Here is a 23,189-nt window from a genome sequence, read left to right as displayed (position 1 = left end):
TTTTCTGTCAACATACTCACATATTTCCAAGACTGTTCATTCATACTGAGTTCTTGTATCCTTTCTCTCACAGCTTCCTCTGTAGCTGGTACAGTAATAAAGGTGTTGCTTAGAAGAGTAGCAAGTTCATTAATGAAACTCTGGTGCTGTGTCTGGGTAGTTTGAGTTTCCCAGTTGAGGCTGACTGGGTTTTGTTCTGTTGTAGACATTTGCTTTCCCTTGTGAAGCAAATCAGGTTGACATCTGTTCCAAACCTTCAGTTTCTCTGACAGAAAAATGCTTTCTCTTTCCAAGTTCTTGGCCATGATAGCTTCCTCAGTGTCCTAAAGATGACAATAACATTAAATCTATGTCTTTCAAATTGAGTGATTTCAGTCATTCTATTGCACTAAGATAAAAGAAGAATATAAATATGGTCACAGACTCTCATTTGAGAGAACAACTACAGCAGAGTCTTCATTTTCATAACTGGATATGACCTTAGATATCATCTAATCTAATCCCTAGATTTTTGAGAGGATGAATCAGAGGCCCAGAGCAAAAATCAGTGGGTTGGGGAGCCAAGGGTATTGAGTTCAGGACGTATTTTACCTGCTGTGGATTTTTTTTTGTTATCTATCAAACTGTTCCTTATCCGTAAAATGAGAATAAGAATACTTGTACTACTTTCCTCACAGCATTGCTGTAATGATAAAATGACATAAGTGTAAAATCACTTTGAAGAGTTCAATGTTTTCAAAGTACTATATAAATGGAAACTATTTTATTGTTATTGTCAATATTATTATTGAGGAGACCTTAAACTAGCAGAGTAGAGTAAAATATGTCCCAAAATAATTCTCTTTAATTTTTTTGAAAGGGTTACACAAAGATCTGTAGAAAAGCAACCCAAAGATCTCCAGTTGCTTTCCTGTCGCTTAATATTTTTTTAATCAAATGACTTATATAAAGCTGGAAGAAAACACTGTCATATTAGATAAGAGTCTGGAGCCATAAAGATTTTTTAAGCTGAAACATTAGATTGAATCTCAGCAGATGGAATATAATAGGGAAGAATGTAAAGTCCTGCCTTGTGACCCCGAGTCATAGAGATAAGCATTGGTGGGTATGAGTGATCTGCAGCACATTGCAAACAAGGAATTGTGAAGCAGGTGATAGGCTCCACTCTATGAAGTCAGATTTGGAACATTGCGCTCAATTCTTGAGGGTCACATGATGTGATCAATAAAGTACAGAATAGATAGAAGAAGTCAACCAGGACAATGAAGGAAGGAAAGATTATGACACATGAGGATTAGGAGTATAAAATAATAATAATAATAATAATGATAATGATATAAACCTAAGGTTTATATATTCTCATTATGTGCCAGACACTGTCCTATACATTTTACAAACATTATCTCATTTGTTCCTGAGACAGAAGTTAAGTGATTTGTCCAGAGTCACACAGTAAGTATCTGAGGCCTAGTACTCTAAACATTTTTCCATCTAGCGGCCCCTAATTAAAGAGAATAGTCTAGAAAAGAGTGAGAGGGATATGACGGTTCCCCTATAGATGAAAATTTCAAAGGAGTTGATTTAGTCTTGATGTAAGGAAAAACTAATTCTTGTTACTTAAGTTTTCAATTATGTCTGACTCTTTGTAACCATGTTTGGGTTTGGGGGTTATTTTTTGGCAAAGATACTCTAGTAGTTTGGTGTTTCCTTCTCTAGCTCGTTTTACAGATGAGGAAACAGAGACAAATAAGGTTCAATTACTTGCTCAAGGTCACACAACCATTTAGGTTCTAAAGCTGGATATGTACTCAGGGAAATGAATCTTCCTGACTCTAGACCTTAACACTATTCACTATGTCACTCGGCTTCTCTATTTTTGTTGTTAAATTGGTTCTCTAAGCTACTTCATAATAGTGATGATGATGATAATATAATAATAATAATAATAATAATAATAGTAACACTGAAGAGAATAATAAAATGTTTGAATTGTACAAGTGATTTTTCACCTAATATTTATCTTTATAGCAAAACCTATAACAATGAAGAAAGTATATTTTAAATTCTAATTTTCTAGATAACAGTATAATGCAAATTGATTTTACTAAGGTAGTTAATATTAGTAGTTAAACACAGACTATAATTCAAATATTCTCATTCTCAGAGCTTCTTCCACTAGCCCACTCCCTCCTTGAATTATGCCCTTTACCACTACTTTACTATTTCCAAAGGTGCCTGAGAGATGGGAGAATACCTAGGGAAGTTTTTCAACTACCTTCTCCCAAAATATCAGATTAATTCCCGTGGTGCCACAGAAGAAATTCTAAGGTTCCATATTATGGTAAGGAACATGTCAGCTACTTGTTCTTCAATTGGAAAAGAGAACTCATTGTCACTGGGCAATTGCTCAGTTTTCGACCAAACCAGTTCGTTAGATATATGACAGGAGTAAAAATATGGAATAAAATTATTATCTTTCTATAAATTCATTTGGAGTAGAATATTCTTACCTGCTTCACTAAAACCTCTGGGGAATCATCTTGCCCTTCCATATCAAAATTCATAAAAGAGGCTACTTTGTGTCTGGCATCCACCAACTTTTTTTCCAAACCAGCTGCTTTTTGTTCTGCCTTTTCTTTTTCAATAAGCTGTATTCTGTGGATGATATTAAAAGTCCTAATCTTATACATTTATTATATGCTAAGTAGAATATTTTTTTTTCTTTAAAGTAGAATGTTCCATGTTCCATGAGAGAAATGTGGATTTTTTGCTATCTAAACAGTTGTCAAATTAACCATTTGTGAAGAGAAGCTACGAATAGCACAAGAAATGCCAAGAAAAATAATAAGGTTTCTACTTTAGGGCATGGCTGTCTTGTCTTTAAAAATCTATCGCTCAGAGTCTATTCTACAAGAACTTCTACTGCTCATTTTCTTTCCCATTCAAACTGACAGACTTCTAAGAAAATAGTAATTTGACATATAGACACAGAAACTACTTGAGCACTTGTTGGAAAAAAAAAGGTGAATAGTGACTCACCTTGTACATTTTTAAAAGGTTTTTGCAAGGCAATGGGGGTTAAGTGATTTGCCCAAGACCACAGAGCTAGGTAATTATTAAGTGCCTGAGGCAGGATTTAAACTCAGGTACTCCTGACTCCAGAGCCTGTGCTCTAGCCACTGCACCACCTAGCTGCCCCTCTATTTTTTTTTTTCATTTAGAATTTGTATGGAAGCCTTCAACATGCCACATAGAGGGACTGTCCAGTTCCAGACATTGTACTCAGGCAAAAGTTAAGCTGTTAGAAATTGTGGTTTACCTTCTAGAGATGATCTGCCACAAAGGGGGTCATTCTAATGATTGTTGCCTTTAAGCAGTCCTTTGCTCCTCTCCTTTCACAGTATCTGGACAACCAGAAAGAGTCATCCTTTTCTCCCACCTACTGATCCTTAAATTTATATTGATCTCTTGATTCTAGTTTGGTACCCAAATCAATTTTAAGTTCCTAAGTATTTTCATTCCAAAACAGTGTGAGAAATGGGAGTCTCAGAGGAATAATCAGACTGGTGGATGGTGGGACATTAGCACCATAGAATTAGAAATAGAAAGCTGAAACAATTCAAGTAACTGACTTGGACAGAATCATTTCTAGACTTCCTCCTCCTTAGCCTTACTGTGATTGTAATTCCTGGGATTTCCTCAGGTTTTTCTGTTATAAGTAACCTGGTCTGAAATCTACTCCCTTACCCCACCATACCTTCTACATATATACATACATACATACACACCAAGAAAAGGTTAGTGGTACTTTTTTTTTTTCCTAACAGCCGAGCCCAGGGTACAGTTTCAAATCTTTCATCTCTAATACTCATCAAGAAATGGAATAATCATTTTACATAATGCTGAATCCAAAACCATGCATAATTTGACTTAATTTAAATGCTATGATTGGGATCCAGTGGCTGGATATGGATGTGGAAAAATGAAGATGGCCCTGGATGCAAGACAATAAGTGTTAAGTGGACTTGTCCACCACTAGTAAGCATCAAGTGTTCAAGGACTGATTGGAATTCAGTTCCTCCTGACTCCAGGGCTGATGATGAAATGTCTGTAGAATCAAAGCAATTTTACAGACCTTTTAGACTTTACAAGTTCAATCTTTTCTATTACAGGTGAGGAAACTGAGTCTCAGAGATTTAAAGTGACTTGCCTAAGGTCATCAAGCAAGTCAGTAGCAGGACCAAGAGCCCAGTCTCCTCCATCCTGTAAGTGAATTTTTCACCATGTCACCCAATGTGGATAGCAATTAGAAAACACACCCTACCTTAGATGGCTTTCAAGTTCTGCCACTCTTTCACGTAAGTCCAAGTTGCCTTTTTCAAGGTTTTGAATACTGATATTTTTCAAAGACTTTATTCTGGAGGCTGAAGCATTGATCTCCTCTAGATCCCTGATATGATCTTTCAAGGTCAGATTCTGGGAGGACTGTCTGATATAATTTTCTTTGTACTTTTCTAGTTCAAATTTCATCTCTTTCAATGAGGATTCTTTCATGAGAAGCCTGTTTTGAAGATTCCTTACCTATTTAGGAAGAGGAAAAATATAAAGACGGTATTAACCTTCATAATAGAAATCTTTAAATAAACTTTAATGAGAACTTTAAAAAATTAATGACTAGAAAGTGGATATTGATATTTATAAACTAAATTGAAACCTCCCTGTATTAAAAAAATAATCAAATTATAAAAATAAAATCATGCCAACCAATGAGATACAAATTCATGAGTGAAGTTATTCATGTTACCATTTCTACTATCTATTTCTACCTACTATGGACTAAAAAGCTCTCAAAATTATAGCTTTAATTAACTGAACCACAGTATCTTGGAGTTGGGAAGTTCATATCTAGTTCAATCTATACTTGACCAAGAATTCTTTTCTCCAACTTCTCCTTCAAGTCATCGTCCAGCATCAGTTTAAAGACCTTTAAGTTTATCATACTTTTGGCTAACTCTACTTATTAAGTATTTGTTCTATATTTTTATATTAATGCTTTTTATATAAATGTAGTTTTATATTAGCATTAAGCCCAAATCTGCAATTTTTCACTTCTACCCATAGCTCCAAGTTTTATCTGTTTAGGTGCCAATCAGAACAAGTTTAATCCAACGGTCACTCTTCAAAGGCTTTAAGAGAATTATGATTTCCTCTATTCCCCTCCCCCAGGTCACTTTCCTTGTATAGCATGAGCTTACCATCCTGATTGCCATCATCTAGGGGTACCTCGACCTCATCTATTCATTTCTAAAATGTGTCATCTCGGATTGAATATGCTACTCCCGATTTGAACTGAACTTGACTCTGTCCTTCTGGACTCTCCTACAAAATGTCTGATCTTTTAAGCTGTGATCACATATGATAGGACATGCAAAATAAATAGTTCCATATTTTAAGGACATTTTCTTCTGTAATAGACAAGAAAGAAAAGGGCATATGTGCTACTTTGCTCTAATAATAATTAAGATACCATTTATATTCCTCTTACTTTGTGGCTGTGCTAAACACTTTATAGTTATCATCTCATTTGATCCTCGTAAAACCCTGGGAAGCAGTTCTGTACTGACAACTCTTTGAGACTGGGGTTTTCTTGGGAAAGACACCGGAGTACTTTGCCATTTCTTTCTCCAGTGGATCAAGGCAAACAGTGCCTTGCCCTGGGTCACACAACTAATGAGTGTCTGAGATCAGGTTTGAACTCAGGTCTTCCTGACTCCAAACCATTGCTCTATTCACTGAATCATCTAGCTGTCTCTTTCTCACTGGTAGGATGGCTTAATTCCTAGCTATTTTGTGCTGCTTCTGCAAAATAAATAGAAATAAAAGAGCAAAAGTATCCCTGTAGTCGACATTCCCTCATCCCTGAGTTGTTCTAAAACTGTAGCTACCATTTATATCAGATGCCTCAGAGTATCTATCATCCTAGGAAAGTACTTCCCCGCTCCACTCCAAGAACTTCTCACTGTTTTCTTTCTCCTCTCCCTTTCAATGTTTTCCATTTTTCTTTTTTTCCTCTCCCTATCCTGTGTCTCAGGATAGCCAGTGGTATCTTTTCAACATTACTTCATCACATTAGAAGTTATGGACTCCAATTCTAGAAGTTTTAAGTGCCATTTAACACTAATTTTCTAAGTGGTGCTATTGCTGAGTCATATTTCCATCTTGTTACAACTGTGGTTGAGCCCATTTGGGGTTTTCTTAGCAAAGAGATATCTAATCCAATCTAGGAAGTGCTTCATTCAAGATCACAGACAGCTAGTTCTTTAGCTATACCCTCCTTTGTAAATTCTAGAACAGATTCCATTACCATGAGGAGGGTAGTTAATATATATCTAGGAGATTATCACTTAGATTCTTTTTTTTGCCAGAACTCTGAGTTCATTGGTATAAGGAACTCACAGCAAGAAATCTCATCTTTCAATGAAGATCAATACCTTCTTTTCCTGTTCAGTCTTAGAGAGGGACACCCAAGGTCACACGACTGGTTGATTTCAAAGTAGGGACGACACAGGGATCTTTTTTTTTTACTTTATGGCCAAGAAATCAATCAAAAAGTATTTACTAAGAACCAGGCTCTTGGTTATGGATACAAAGATTAAAGAAATCCCTAAATATAGTGAGTTTACATCCATGTACACTATGTCATGATCTCTATTTATAGAGAAAAGAATATTGATAGTATACTTACAGATGACTTCCACAATGGAAACTTTATAAATTAAGCCAGTCATGCTATCACCTGCTATGGTCACAAGTTATGGATTTACTTTCATTCTGGGTAACGATAACTATGAGCTTTGAACCCAACAATTAAGGAAATAGTCACCTTCCTAAATCTGACATGATTGGGTTCATGTTCATCATTATTAACCAGCCCTGAATTTCCTGTACCTCTCTCCTCAGACGCATCTTTCTTTTCCTTCATTCTTTACTTTTCTTTTCTCATCCCTGGGGAAAATTTTGAAATCTCTGCTTCCTTGTGTCTGAGCAAGCAAAGAAAGTCCTCTAAATGAAGGAAAATTGAGCTACCACTGCATTTAGTTGGCTCTTAACTATGAAACCTTAATCTAATTTTTCAGTTCAAATTTCTTTATTAGACTGAGTGTGATCTTGAGAACGAGTTACAGGAAGAGAAAGACAAATTTGCTTTTACTTTTAATTTAAAAATTGTAAAAGAACATTTTCTTTATAACAAGTAAAAGTTCAGGAACACTTTGTTACTGGAAGAAATTGCATCAATTAAAAGCATTGTAATACCTAACAAGAAAAGTGACCTAAGGACTAGGTTCTTTGAGCCACAGATTTTTATTTCTTTAGATGTATCCAGGGAAAGAAAGAGGAGGATATCTTATTCCATCTTAAGAAGTCTAGTAAAGAGGGGCAGAGCCAAGATGGTGATAGAGTGGATCATGTCTTAGATGTGCTCTTATAAATCTTGGAAACTAAGGACTTTAACTAAATTTTCAAGAGACAAAACCCACAGAGGGACCCAGTGAGCAGTTCTCCTTCTCCAGGTAACCTGGAAAAGAGCAGAAAGTCTCAGCTCCCCGGGGTTGGTGGGACAGCCCGCCAGAGGGGTGGCCCACCAGAACAACAGAACTTGAGTCTCCCAGGGGCAGTCCCAGGACTCTGGGAGCCTGTTCTCCCAGTAGTGGGGGAGTTTCCTGACCTATTCCCTGAGGAGCACCAGTCACAAACTGGGGGAACAGCAGGGGTACATCTGCCAGAGCAAGCACTTGAAGCCCAGCCCTAAGGGCACACAGCAAGCAGACTGGCCACCACAGCCCAGATCCAGGAAACAGAATCAGGTGGAGCAGGTAAGCAGGAGCCCCCAGGGCATGAGCCCATTGAACCTAGGGAGGGGAGTGAAGAGAGAGACTGCAGAGCTCTGTCCCTGGAACAGGAATCTGGGGCACTGAACACATGCAGATGCTAATCACAGTCTAGGCCCCCCCATAGAGCAGCAGGGACCCCCTCCACCTCAGCCCCGTAGCAGAGGGGGTCACATATGTTCATTCACAGACCAGGAGGGAGGACAGAGCCTCACACAGTGAAACCCTTGTGGGAGTGTCCCAAAAGCTCAGGAAGCACCCCCAAAACAGGCTTAAGCTGGGAACATGAGCAAGCATAGTAAAAAGAGGAACACCTTAGAGAAATACATTATCTATGATCCCAAAGAGGATGAAAATACTCAGTCTGAAGATGAAGAATCACAAGATCCTGCATCTAAAGACTCCAAGCAAAACATAAATTGGGATCAGGCTATGATAGTGCCCAAAGAAGACTTTGAAAATCAAATGAGGGAGTTAGAAGAAAAACTGAGAAAAGAAATGAGAGAGATGCAGGAAAAACATGAAAATGAAGTCAGCAGCTTAGTCAAGGAAATCTAAAAAAAATGCTGAAGAAAATAGCATGCTAAAAACCAGCTGAGGTCAAATGGATAATACAGTTCAAAAAATTATTGAGGAGAAGAATGCTTTAAAAAGCAAAACTGACCAGATGGAAAAAGAGATAAGAAAACTCTCTGAGGAAAACAAATCCTTCAGACAAAGAATAGAACTCAGGGAGATTGATGAATTTACGAGAAATAAGGACTCATTGCTTCAAAACCATAAAAAAGTAAAATTAGAAGAAAATGTGAAACATGTCATTGAAAAAAATGACTGATAAGGAAAGCAGACTGAGGAAAGATAATTTAAAAATTATTGCAATACCTGAAAGTCATAATCAGGAAAAGAGCCTTGACATCATTTTCAAAGTATTGCTACAGGAGAATTGCCCTGATATCCTAGAAGCAGAGGGCAAAAATAGAAATGGAGAGAATCCACCTATCCCTCCCTGAGAATGAGATCCCCAAAAACCAACCCCAAGGAATATTATAGCCAAATTCCTTAACTCCAAAGTCAAAGAGAAAATATTACAAGCAGCCAGAAGGACACAATTCAAATATCGTGGAGCTGCAGTGAGGAACACACAGGACTTAGCAGCAACTAGATTAAAAGCTCATAGTGGGGGAGGCTAAGTGGCACAATGGATAAAGCATTGGCCCTGGAGTCAGGAGTACCTGGATTCAAATCCCATCTCAAACACTTAATAATGACCTAGCCGTGTGGCCTTGGGAAGCCACTTAATCCCATTTGCCTTGCAAAAACCTAAAAGAAAAAAAAACTCATAGTGCTTGGAATATAATAAATATAATATACCGGAAGCAAAAGAGCTTGGAATGCAACCGAGAATCAACTACCCAGCAAAAATGAATGTCCTCTTCCAGGGAAAAAGATGGACTTTCAATGAACCAGGGGAATTTCAAGTGTTCCTGTTGGAATGGCCAGAGTTGAACAGAAGGTTTGGTCTTCAAATACAGGACACAGGTGAAGCACAGAAATTGGAGGAGAAGGGGAAAATATGAGGGACTTAATGATGATTAAACTGCATGTATTCCTGCATAGAAAAAAGACACTGATACTACTCATATGAACCTTCTCAGTTAATAGAGCAGGTAGAAGAAGCTTTTATAGTTGAAGCACAGGAGAAAGCTGAATTTGACGATAAAATATGCTAGAAAATCGAGTCAATAGAAAAAAGGGAAATGTAATGTGAGAAAGAAAAAGGAAAGGGGGAATAGGCCAAGATATTTCATATAATAAGATTTTTCTTTATTACAATGAGGCTAGTGCAATACTATGGAAGGGGGGGGAAGGCAAGGCGGAATGAGGGAATCTTCGCTTTCATCAGAGGTGGCTAGGAGAGGAAACAGCATATATACCCAATGGGGTATAGACATCTGGAGTAAGAAGGGGGGGACAGGGGGAACGGGAGAATGTGAGTGATGGAGGAGAAGATGGACCATGGGGGGAGAGTGGTCAGATATAACACATTTTCTTTTTTACTTCTTGCAAGGTGCTGGGATTGGATGGCCTGTCCCAGAACATAGGGTCAGGTGGTTTCTGGGTCTAAGGGGTGGTAGGTGATCCAAACGCATATTAAAAATATTTTCAGGGTTTTCAATTTGTTTTTTACTTCTCATGGTTTTCCTTTTGTTCTGATTGTTCTTTCATAGCATGACTAATATGGAAATATGTGTAACATGATTGTGCATGTAATACCTATATCAGATTACTTCCCATGTTAGCGTGGGGAGAGAAAAATTTTACAAAAATGAATGTTGAAAACTATCTTTTCATAAATTTGGAAAATTTTTTTTTGAGATAAGTCCAAATTCATCATTTTGCTTATAAGAAAATTGAGGCTAAGAAACATTATCTTTTGCCTCTTTTTATCATGCTTTCCAGAAAATGACATCAATGATTTTTAAAGAAAAATTTTGCATGTAACAATCACTTCTCTCTTACATAACTGGTCCATGGTACTTAGTATCCTTTTTCTTTTCTTTTTTTTTTTGGTTATTGCAAGGCAATGGAGTTGAGTGACTTGCTCAAGGTCCCACAGAGAGGTAATTATTAAGTGTCTAAGGTTGGATTTGAACTCATGTCCTCCTGACTTCAGGGTCAGTGCACTATCCACTGGACCACCTAGCTGTCCAATTACTGTCCTTTTTCAAGTTATATTTAAAAGGAATTGGATAATTAATACAATGAAACAATATAATGAATTATTACCTATCCAAGCTAATAAAGTAATATTTTTAAAGGTAAATAGCATAAAGATACAAAGAGAATTGCTTATTACTACTGATTTTGGATTGGTGAGAAGGGAAAAGTAGGATCACATGCATGTGCCTGGTAAGATGAGATCCTAGGAAGAGTTGGGCAATAATATCTCAAGAATTTGCCATCTGGTTGACAGCTGAAAGTGGCAGCAATAGTAGCTAATATTATGTATAGCATTTAAGGTTTGCAAAGAGTTTTACTATGTTATTTCATTTGATCTTCCCAAAAACCCTGTGAAGTAAGGACTTTTATTACCTGTATTTTTATAGACTAAGAAACTGAAACAGAGAAAAGATTAAGAACCTTGCCCAAGGTCACACAGCTAGATAAGTGTCTAAGGCAGGATTTAAATTTAGATCTCCCTGGAAACAGACCAAAAATAAAAATGGCCAAATACACTTTTAAGGTATTAAAGTATTTCTATGAATACCTGTATATTGCAGACCTTGGTTGCTTCATTCATCATCATTCTTTTGAGTCTCAAAAAGATGTCTTAAAACTTTTAATATTATAAAAGAAAAAAAAATAAACAGGGCATCTAGGTGACGCATTGGATAGAGCACCAGCCCTGTAGTCAGGAGTACCTGAGTTCAAATCTGGCCTCAGACACTTAATAATTACCTAGCTGTGTGGTCTTGGGAAATCCACTTAACCCCATTTCCTTTCAAAAAATAAAATAAAAAATAAAAATAAAAATTTTGAAAATTACTTTTTAATTTATTATTATCTTTTCCTACCTTCATTGAACATTTCCTAGTAGCAACTATTAAAAAAAGAAAAAGAAAAGCAGTTCCACAAAACAAATAATGTTATCAACCAGGTCTACAAAATTGTACCCCCATAGTCCTCCACCCCCTGCAAAGAAAGAAAGGAAGGACATATTCTCAATTTTTATTTGAGGTTCAACTGGGTCATTGTAATTACACAACATTCAATTTTATTGTTCTTTGTTTATATTATTCTAAGTCATCATATGCACTATTTTCCTAAATATGTTTCCTTTATATTGTAACAGTTCATTTAAGTCTTCCCATGTGGATATGAAATCTTCATATTTGTTGTTTCTTTCTAATCTATTGAGCCGTTCTCCAATTGTCAGATATCTATTTTATTTCCTGCTCTGTATTACCATACAAAAGTTCCACAATGCATATTTTTACATTTATTGTTTGTGTTTGTTCTTGTTCTAACATTTAGCTATTGAATTGATGTTATCTCAGACAAAGTTTAAAAAGATCAAGATCTCCTCCAGTCCTGACCTATGTCTTGCCCCCTGATCTGTGATGACTCTGGAGTTAATGACTTTGTATTGCTCTGCCTCACTTAAAATCAATTCACTAGCAAGTCAAGACATCACCCTCCTGATGTCTTTGGTCTTCTTCAAAGGAATGAAGGATGAACAACAGAATCAACAAGCAATCAGTCATGTCTGAATCCTCAAGACTCCATCTGCAATTTTCCTGCTAAATATACAAAAATATGTTTTGCCATTTCCTTCTCCAATTCATTGTACAGAAAAAGCAAATAGAGTTGTGACCCAGAGTTACACAGTTACTAAATATTTGAGGGCAGATTTGAACTAGGGGAAGATGAGTTTTTCTCTAGGTTCAGAACTCTAAGGAAAAGGAGTTAAGGTTTTAGACTTTGTTGATCTCAAAGGTCTCTTTTTTAATTAAAAAATTTTTCCAATGATATATAAACACATTCACTTTGTATGTATTGTTAAAATTAGCCTCAAGCACTTATTATTTGAACTCTAAGCCATGCAATCCATCCAGTGCATCACCTAGCTGCTTTTTCTGTCTTTGATCTCCTTGGAATATGAGCCCAGGTGTCAGATTATATTTTTGCAAATTGAAGTTAATAATTAATTTCAACTCCCCCCCCTTTCTATAACAGGAAACAAGAGGCACAATATTTCCTAGAAAAGCTTCTTTGTTGTTTTTTCTATCTGTTGATATTACTATTTCACCTAATAAATCATTCACTGATAGAAGTAGATGTTTGATATACAGTTAAAATTTAGAAGTGAGTATTCATACTTTCTAGTTCATGGGATTATCTCAAATTCAGTTGGTTATTTTCCTCAGGCTGGTGAGGAAAGACAGCCTAATATGACTGATTAGTGCTGGGTACGGGGACAGAAAGTTAGTTCAATTGACATCTCTAACACACACCAATTGTGACATCGTTGGTCAATCACTTACCTTAGTTTCCTAATGTTTCAAAGGGTGTTATAGTATTTACATGATAAAGTTGTAGTAGGCCTATATAATGTTCCACTCAGGATATTCCAAAAGTCTTAGTGCAGTTTTAGACCTTAAACTCTTTGGAACACCTAAAAAAATTAAAGGTCTACATAATTGTCAGTTGTTTTTATTTGGTTCATGCCTGCCAAGAAGCCACTTGTTCCTTCTTTAGGATATGTCATTCTACCTGAAGACCACCTCACTATTCACAAAATTCAAAGCTTCTCTTTGGAGAGATTTAGGTCTTATGAAAACCATGGTGAGAAGGTATACTCCCAATAGCATAGTACAAAAAATTGTTAGGAAATTGTAATCAGCTTGATTTTTTCCCACATTTATTGAGGAATAATTTTCCCTGAAAATTCTGTTTGTAAATGATCCACACACCTCTGTTTGAAGAGTCTTGTTTTTCACCAGCAGGTCTGCAAAGTCAGTATGAACTGAGTTAGCTCCCCTTTTGAAGTACAGCATGGAGTTTGGAGAAGAGCCTGCTTCAAGGGGTGGGTCAAAAGGAGACTGAAAAGAGAAATTGCAAGTATGTGAGCCTTTAATACCAGCCTTATGGATAGAACTAAAAATTTACAATCCCACAATAGTTTTTCAAATATTCCCTGTTAAGGAAGGACACATTTCTAAGGATCCCTCTCAAAAACAGTCCTACCATTACTATCTGAGATAAAAGATTGAATTGTGCACATAATTGTTTGCTTGTTGCCTCCCACATTAGGATGTAAGCTGCTTGAGGGTAAGGACATGTCTTTTGCCTTTCTTGAAGTTCCCCATGTTAAGCATAGTGACTGACACATCATTAGCACAATAAATTCTGGGTAATTTAACTTACACATTAATGTATCTACCCAGATAGATCTATGGAGCAGAGGGACCATGAAAGTTTATGTAAAAGCACTGAGAAAAATTTGTCTAACTTCCAGTAAAAGTTTTGCAATGACTATAAGCCACAGTGGGTCACCCAAAGACTATTTCTTATTATTTTGGAACGAGGCAGATACTATTTAATTCCAGAGGATTATAGGATTTAAAACTGGGGAGGACTCTGGGGGTAGAGTAGAATGAGAGAATGTTTGAGAAAACTGACGCCCAGAGATATTTAATTGGAAATTTATCCAAATCATAGTTCATGATTATTCTTACTAACATCGTTATGACCTAGGTTTCCATTTGTCTGCTAACTTGCTAAGACATATTTTTCCTTTATTACAAGGTCGCCCCCTAATGGCAAATAAGGGGAAGAGCAATTAATAAACTCTCAATTATATTATCTTTTTCTTAAGTCAAAGTTAATGAAACTAATATACAATGAAAAATATTCTACTATCATTCAAATAATCATTGGATAAACATGAATTTATCACATGATACTTGGTGATAGAAAAATTTCAATCCTCAAATATATTTCCCTAAAGTTATCAGTTTTCAAGATTTAAAATTGTAATGACGAATATTTGTAGTAGAGAACAGATAATCAAATATTCCTCTCAGAGAGCTTGAGCCTCACAAAAGAAGAACATATATTAGGTTGCAGTTATTATTTATTTTCCTTAAATGATTATTATAAATCAATCTTAAATACTTTCTAGAGACTCTTTGCAGCATTCTGACATTGGTTATTGCAGGTTCTTAGAAAAAAATTCAGTGCTATTTTATATTGCTGCTGCTGCTGCTGTTGTTGTCACTTAGTCTTGTCCAACACTATTTAACCTCATGGATTTTATCCTTGGAGTTTTCTTGGCAAAAAAAAAAACAGGAGGTTTGACATTTCGTTCTCCAGTATGTTCCTGGCATCATTGGCACAGGATTTTTAACATTCATTTAAGACAACTCCACAAGAGAGATACTTTTTTTTATGAACAATGGTAACATAGAACATCAAACCAGCATTTAACCAAGTTCCTCAAAAAGTGTTCTTTTCTGATATTAAGTCTCCTTAAAATGATATTGCATATATATATATATATATATATATATATATTATATATAATATATATATATATATATATATACACACACACATATTTCATAATATCTAATTCAAAATTCATTAGGCATCTTTACTCTATGCCCAATAGTAGAATTTTTACTATAGTAAATATAGTCTCTTAAAAAGACTTATGGTAGTTTTAAGTTTTAATAATAAAAATAATATAAAAAGATTATCTTTTAAAACTACATTTTTCCTAGTTACATATAAGGGCAATATTTTACATTCATTTACCCCCTCCCTTCTTCCCTTAACTCTTCCCTCCATGAGATGATAAGCAACTTGATATATATGCTCATAAATGTTCAATGAGGCAAAACATATTACCATATTGGTAATGTTGTAAATAAAAACACATACCCAAAGGGGCAAAAAAACATGAAAAAAATAAGGTGGAAAATAGTATGCTTTTGGGTCAGCTAGGTGGTGTAGTGGATAAAGCACTGGCCTTGGAGTCAGGAGTGCCTGGGTTCAAATCCAGTCTCAGATATTTAATAATTACCAAGCTGTGTGGCCTTGGGCAAGTCACTTAACCCCATTTTCCTTGCAAAAAAACATAAAAAAACCAGTATGCTTTGATCTGCATTCAGATACCATAAAGTTCTTTCTCTGGAGGTAAATAGCATTTTTTTCATCACAAGTGCTTTGGCATTGTCTTGCATTGCACTGCTGAGAATAAGTTGCAAAATCTCAAAGCTATTCAGACTTTTGGAACCCCTGTATAGAAACTCCTCATGGAGTGTACAATCTAGAAGGAACTGTATGAAACAAAAGCAATTGAATTCCAGTCCTTTGCCAAGTTTTGTTGAGTCTAGCCTCAAAATTTGTTTTGCATCCTCCTGTCTATATTCATTCAACCACTAACCTCATCATCTCCAATACTGTAAGAGTGTCTTAATTAGTTTCCTGGCTTCCATTTGTTGCCTCTTCCAATCTATCCTTGACATAGTTCACAAAATAAGTCTTCCTAAGGCTATCACTATCTCTATCACTCCTTTTCTCAAAAATCTTCAAGTTCCTTTTTGTATCTCTCTTACAAAACCCTTTCTCTAACAAAACCCATTTGTTAATGCACACTTCCCCTTCAAATTGCCTTATATTTGCTCATCTATCTACATGCTATGCCCCACTGTTGTTCAGTCATTTTAGTCATATCCAACTCTTCATGACACCATCTGGGATTTCCATTTCCTACTCCAGCTTATTTTACAGATAAGGAATTGAGAGAAACAGGCTTAAGTGACTTGCTTAGCTAGCTAATAAGTATCTGGGGCCAGATTTGAGCTCAGGAGATAAGTCCTGACTTCACGCTCAGAACTCTCTCGGCCACCCAGCTGCCTTATATCCTCCTAGTAAAATGCAGTGTGACCATATGAGTAGTTGATTAATGTTTGTTGAATTGAATAATACTAGGCATAATGAGTGCATAGGAAGAGTACTGAGTATCATGATATATTTTAATATAAAATGTACTTAATTTCATTGCTTTTGTATTTACTCAAGTAAAAACTATTGGTACTGACTATTGTCAGTAGCTGTCTAATAAATTTTGAATTAGGTATTAAGGAACATATCTAAAGATACAATATCTTATGGAGACTTTTTAAAATGAAGAAAGAACAGTTTTCTAGTAAACCATCATATGACAGAAAATCAATCCTTGAAAAATAAAGATTTCCACAGTAATTGAATGAGACTATAATTCCCTAAGCAACAAATATGAGAAACTGTTTTTTAATCACAATGCTAAATTGTGACTACTTCTTTAGACATTACTTTAATAGAAAGGCTCTTTTTTGAATGTCGGGGGGAAAAGTACCTCTTTTGCTCGTTTTACTACTGCTTCAATTTCTCTGTTTACTGTATATAGCTCATTAGTAAGAGCTTCCAGCTTCTGATAGGCACTTTCTTTGTCCTCTCTGGCTTCTGGCTCAGTGTAGTTTAATGTTGTTTTCAAATTGGTCACCTTTTTATTTGCCTTCTCTTTAATTGTTTCAACTTTTTGAAAAGATTTCTGGAGTTTTTCAATGGTTTTGTACTGAGGGGTAGGAAGAGAATGATTATGATTCTGGCATTAATATTTAAAAAGCAAATAAAAATGGGGGAACAGACATTTCTTAGTATTTAGTAAGAGCAAGGCTCTGAGCTAAGTACTTTGCAAAATTCATCTCATTTAGAAATGGAAATTAAAACAACTATGAGGAACCACCTCACAATCAAACTGACTAAAATGAGAAAAAGGGAAAAGATCATTGTTGGAGACATTGTGGGAAGATTAGGACATTAATACCCTGTTGGTGGAGTTGTAAACTGATCCATTCATTCTGAAGAGCAATAGAGAACTATGCCCAGAAAACTGATCATAATGGCCCCATCACTCCTATCTTGAGAGTTATGCCATTTTATAAAGCTCTCTCTCTCTCTCTCTCTCTCTCTCTCTCTCTCTCTCGCAAGGCAATGGGCTTAAGTGGCTTGCCCAAGGCCACACAGGTAGGTAATAAATTATCTGAGGGTGGATTTGAACTCAGGTACTCCTGACATTGGTTATCGCAGGTTCTTAGAAAAAATTCAGTGCTATTTTATATTGCTGCTGCTGCTGCTGCTGTTGTCACTTAGACTTGTCCAACACTATTTTACCTCATGGATTTTATCCTTGGAGTTTTCTTGGCAAAAAAACAGAAACTACCCCATTTGCTTGCAAAAAAAAACCCCTAAAATAAAACAAACAAAAAACAAAAACAAAATGTCTTGTAGTAGAAGGGACATAAACAAGTGATTTCAAGGGTGGCATCAGTGGTCAAAACCACCCTGAACTGGCTGAGAAGTCCTCCAGTTGGGAGATTTATCCTGAAGGAGAGGCCAGAGAATAATAGGGTGTCCTAAAGGAGGGAGATTTGGGGTTCCCTCGCCAGGAATTTCCCCAAAATCTTTAATGCAATGGCTGCCTCCACACTTGAGGAGCAAGGCAGCCACTGGCTCACTGAGGTGGTAGATGTCCTGGTGGGTTGAGTTAAAGAGAAAAAAACTGTGGTTTGAGGACAGGTTAGAAGAGAGAAAGAACTTTTAAGAAAAGATTGAGAAGTTATAGTAGGGAAGATTCCTTATTCTTATGACTGTTTGGGAAAAATTCCTTATTTTCTCCCTGGATTGGGGGAAGGGTGTGGTAGACTGAAGGCAAGGCAGCCTTGATCCTATCTGCCAACTGGTTAAGACTTGAACTCTAAACTAAATCTGGCTGAGGTGTGCCTCACCCAGCCATGGGGGTGGGCATGAGATATCAAGTACTGAAGCCTTAAAAGGAAAGAGACCCCACCGCAGGCCAGATATATGATTGGGAAAGGAAGGGAATATAAAATCCATGGGTTAGGAGTTACATTTATTGAAAGGACATAATATTTAATGAATGTCTCTGCTCTGGTTATATGGCCTAAGAGTGATGACTCTCACCATGTTTCTGAACTGGAGTTTTGGTAATCACTGTGAGGGTTTTAAAAGAAAGTTATTAGTTTTGTTACATTCTGACAGATTTTGTACAGAATGGGAGGAATTAAAAACTGTATCAAAACACCTTTGAGTTAAAGGAAAGTGGTATTAGGTTAACTAAGAAGAAAATATGTGTGTGTGTGTATGTATTCATCTACATATATACACACACATACATAAAACTAAGAAGAAAACCTATGTTATCAGGGAAATTTACTGATTTCTTTTGGGACAAAACTCTAGTTCATTACATTTTTATTTTGGATGGAGTTTCTGGAATGTGAATACTGGATTCTCTGTATAAAGTACTCGAAAGCTTTTATCAAACTAAACTGTTAGAAGTTTAGTTATAATTGCATTGGGGTTTTAAATTTATCATGTGTATGAGATTGGATCCTTCGAGGATCTGGGTAAAGAGGTCTGGGAGATAAAAGTTTAAAGATAGCAGTGGAGACATATTGCTCGTGTTCTAAGGGAAATGAAGTGTTTAATTAAGAATTTTATGTTTGATGTAAATTAACAATGTTATGTTCAATTTTAAAGAAGTTAAGAATGTGAACTTTGCTCTTGGTAACTGTAGACAGCTGATGTGGGGGCTCTGAACAAATAGCAATTGTGTAGTCCCACTGTCAGATAACGTATTGATGAGTAAGGTGTATTTCTCAGTTATGTCAAATTCTTTTGTAACTGCAAAGGGATTATATTTGCAATGTTTAGTTAGCTCTTGTGAATATATGATATTTAAATACTGCATTGCTGTAACTTAGGAATAACATGTGATTGTCTTTCAAGCGCAGTAAGTAAAATATCAAAAATTATGACCCCTTCTGGGATAGCTCTGTGGGTTCATGAATAATGTACTAATGGAAGGATTGCTTGTACAAGGTAGTAATTTGTGTGGTATTCTTAATTGTTGTTTTATTATATTGGAATTAATAATATATGTTGCAAATTTGAAGTCACCTAAGATGTTTTAATGGTTTTAAAGAATTCTGAAAAGTAATTTTGTTTGTTGGGGGCAGCTTAGAGGTATAGTGAATAGAGCATTGGTCTTGGAGACAGGAGGACCTGAGTTCAAATTAGACTTCAGACACTTAAAGATTACCTAGTTGTATGGCCTTGGGCAAGCCACTTAACCCCATTCCCTTGCAAAAAAATGTAAAAAAAATGATGAGAAATAGAGAGAACAGTTTCAGACTTTTTACCCTTTATTTCCTTGCCTCTTTTCTAAGAGGACATTTTATTGTAGAATTCTAGTCATTCCATTTAGAATATTAGCTTAAAAATATATTGATGAAGTGAATGAGTCTATATTAACTGGCTATCTCTATAGTTAGAGGCTGTCACATAACACATCATAAGTATTAAATTCAAATTAAAAAATTAAAATTCTGTTTTAATTTTCATTGGAAGAAAATGTTTCATTATTAATTGTTTCAGGGTTGTTAGTAATAAAATCAAAGATCATATCTGAGCAAGGATTCAAAGAATCTTAATTCTAATGACTTTTACAAGAAGGTTTGAAGAAAAGGAGTTGTGGAAGTCACAGTTGCTTTAGTTATGGGGAGATGGACATCCAACATGGAGATCCAACAGAACATTTTTTTTTCTGTTTCAATGAGAGCATAGACTAAAACCCCAAACAAGTTTGTGGAAAACTACTGCACAGTATTAGGAAGGAAAGGCTAGGAAACTAGATGGAAAAAAAAAACAGAGTACCTGACCCATCACTGCACGATTTTTCCAAGATGGGTGAAATGATGGATGCCCGACTTTTGGTATCATAGTCTCATGTTGTCCTTTGCTTCCGTTAGCAACAGACTTTCCTGAATCTGATTGGCTTACAAACTGATGAGGATCTTCCATGCCAGCATAAATGGAAGCATCTGGTTCTGCAACGAGCCAATATATGTGTCACTGATGAGGTGATCACAAGGTCCACCTAGAATCAATATTAATACCTTCAGATAGGTTCTACTGCAGTCTCTTTCTCTCTATTTAGCAAGTTCTCATAGGAGTTGCCCGCTTAAATTACTGTGATACCTGAAGGTGGGCTTTGTTTCTAAAGAGGTAATCAAAACACAATAAATAGATTGTGACTTATAGTAACTTGTGTTTATATATACGCTTATATATGTCTATACATATATTTATATATGTACATATATATATATATATATATATATATATATATATATATATATATGTATATTGTGCCATCTAGCCACCTACATATAAAATATAATATGAATAATTTGTGAATCTTATATGTTAAATTATTATATTAACCCACACAATTGAATTATAGGCCTTGATTGTTGTTCATTCTTTGTTCTTAAGAGGACCAGTGATGTCAGGAGAGTGTTGACTTCCAAGTAAATTAGATTTAAGTCATCAACCTCACTCTCTCTTCCAGAGTCATCAGAGTTTACTGATAAAACATAGATCAGGATGGTGAGATGACTGAAGATGCACTGGGAGACCTTGGCCTTGTAAACTAAGGTCTTTTGCAGCTCTCACTTTGCCTGAGACAACACATATTCAGTAAAAAAGGTTAGGTAAGAAGTAAGGAAAAAGATAGACTATTTCGCCTTCATAAAAGAATCAATCTGAGAAAAGAAAAAAGACCCTCAGAATTTCTATCCAAAACAGAAGGTTCTTCTTAAATTAGGGTAGACTTCTGTAACTAAAACAAGTGATACCTGAAAGGAATTGCATTAGTCATTTATATCTTTGCTCTAGTTAATAAGTTCTTCATAACAAAATCTTGCCAGTCATGTAAAAGTTGCTGGATGAGAAGGGAGAAATATATAATCCTATCTGGGAATTATATAGTCTAAATTGGTACTTTGTCTTGAGTGTGAAGCTTAATGGCAATTCTTGAGCTAATAGGGAGAAACAGAGTATCACTTTCTTTTTTTTTTTATTTTGTATGTTTATTTTTAAAGGTCAACACATATTTAGACAACTTATATAGTTCCAACAGAAATAGTCTGGCAAAAGCAGCAACGGTATCTTAATGAGTTCTCACATTCAGACACTAGTTGGGATCATCCGAGTTCTTTAAAATTAAAAAAAATAGTTTATTGGTACTCATCTTTCTTATCTGCAAGGTAATCTACAATCTCTTGTGGATACATTAATTTTTTGGCATCTGTGTCAGGAATTTAAAACCCAAATTCATCTTCCATGGTCATTATAATTTTTACTTGGTCCAAACTATCCAACCCCAGGTCTTTCATGAAATGGAAAGAGACTGAAAGCTTTTCTGAGTCAATCTAATCATATAGTTTGAAGACACAGAGGACACAGTCCTAAATGCTCTCCAGTGTCAGAGGGGGCATGTCACTATATCGGTGGCTCAACTTTGGTGATATTCTTGAAACAGCCTCTGCCTGCCTTCTCTGCCACCCTGCCAACCATCGGGCCCCCTAAACCCCATCGCCATCGCCGCCCCTTAAACCGCGGACTGGCCGAACCCAGACTCCGAAGCAAGGCGAGCGGGGGCTCCGGGGGCAGCGGACACAGGCCGAGAGGACACGGGTTGCCATGGCTACGCTGACCCGAGTCTCAGTATCACTCTTAAAAGAAAAGAAGGTGACAAAGAAATGTATCAGAAAAATCCCGATATAATTCAGAGCCTTTGAAGTATAATGTCAAGAATACAATAGTATGATTCTACATTTATAAGAACTAGAAAATCAGGACGCTGCTTGAAGATCAAATCCTGTGATTTAGATGGCTATATGTCTCTTATTTTTAACTATTTCTAAGGTAATTTTAAAAATTCAATAAAGGCTTTAATGTAAGATATAAAGTATTATGCTATATGTAGAAGATAAATGAAGTGAGAAGTTCTTACCCTATCAGGCAAAGTAGAAAAATGAAAATCTAAGACCGATCCTGGGAAGGGTTTGCGCATCTCATTAAGTAGCTGCAACTGCTGTGCCTGTAGAATGTAGAATGTTTACATTTCAAAGAGATGGTTGCTGAGCAATGACCTCGCAGGGATGAAATGACAGGACCACTTGCATTCAATTGAATTCAACAAATATTTATTAATCACTTAGTGGCATTCAATTCAATACAACAAATATTTATTAATCACTTAGTGGCTGGATATTCAGAATTGAGTAAAACACTAAGGATCTGGATTCAAATTATAATTCATTAATAGGTGTGGGGACACGAACAATTTACTTCATCTCTCTTTCATCTGAGGTTTCTTCATCTGTAAAATAAGAAGTACAGAGTGGAATATGTTTGAAACCCTCCTAGCTTTAAGGTTGTATAAGTAACTTTGCCCTCAAGGAGCTTTCAATCAAGTTAGGGAGAATAAGATAATCAAATGGCTATGATACATAGCATAATTGGTGACAAAGAGAGTTCAAAACAAAATGCCATGGTTATTCAGAAAAGAGAGATTATATGAATTTTAGAGGATCAAGAAAATCTTCATGGAGGAGGGAGAACTTGAATTTTGGAAGATGGGAATTCTATCAGTCAGATATAATGGCTTTTCATGTGGTCATATTAAAACCCCAAGTAGTTTCACTAAATTGTTTCTCAAAAAAAAAAGCATCCAACCGACTCATTAAAATTCAAAACACAAGAAAAGGTAAAAATTATGTTTTGGCTCTTTCTGCCTGTGAAAAAAATATTTTTCCATTAGAAAAAACAAACAAAACAAAATAAACAAAAATCCTAAATGCTTAATGTAACATGAAACTA

General features: G+C 35.9%; 1 protein-coding gene across 1 annotated transcript; it reads right to left on the bottom strand.

The window, feature by feature from the left end:
• Positions 1 to 20: 20 nt before the first annotated feature.
• On the bottom strand, positions 21 to 22,489 carry LOC141504115 (uncharacterized; the record flags this gene model as incomplete). Its single annotated transcript, XM_074208952.1, has 6 exons — positions 22,321 to 22,489; positions 20,178 to 20,350; positions 13,364 to 13,492; positions 4,325 to 4,581; positions 2,511 to 2,655; positions 21 to 323 (listed from the first exon to the last, which is right to left on the bottom strand). Coding segments are annotated over exons 2-6 (981 nt in total), but the record flags the coding sequence as incomplete, so codon positions are not given.
• Between the last annotated feature and the right edge of the window lie 700 nt (positions 22,490 to 23,189).

This window comes from Macrotis lagotis, unplaced genomic scaffold (assembly GCF_037893015.1).
Source record: "Macrotis lagotis isolate mMagLag1 unplaced genomic scaffold, bilby.v1.9.chrom.fasta BILBYCTG115, whole genome shotgun sequence".
NCBI lineage: Eukaryota > Metazoa > Chordata > Mammalia > Peramelemorphia > Peramelidae > Macrotis > Macrotis lagotis.
Note: the sequence above shows the minus strand (reverse complement) of the source record. Positions and strands in the feature narration are given on the sequence as shown.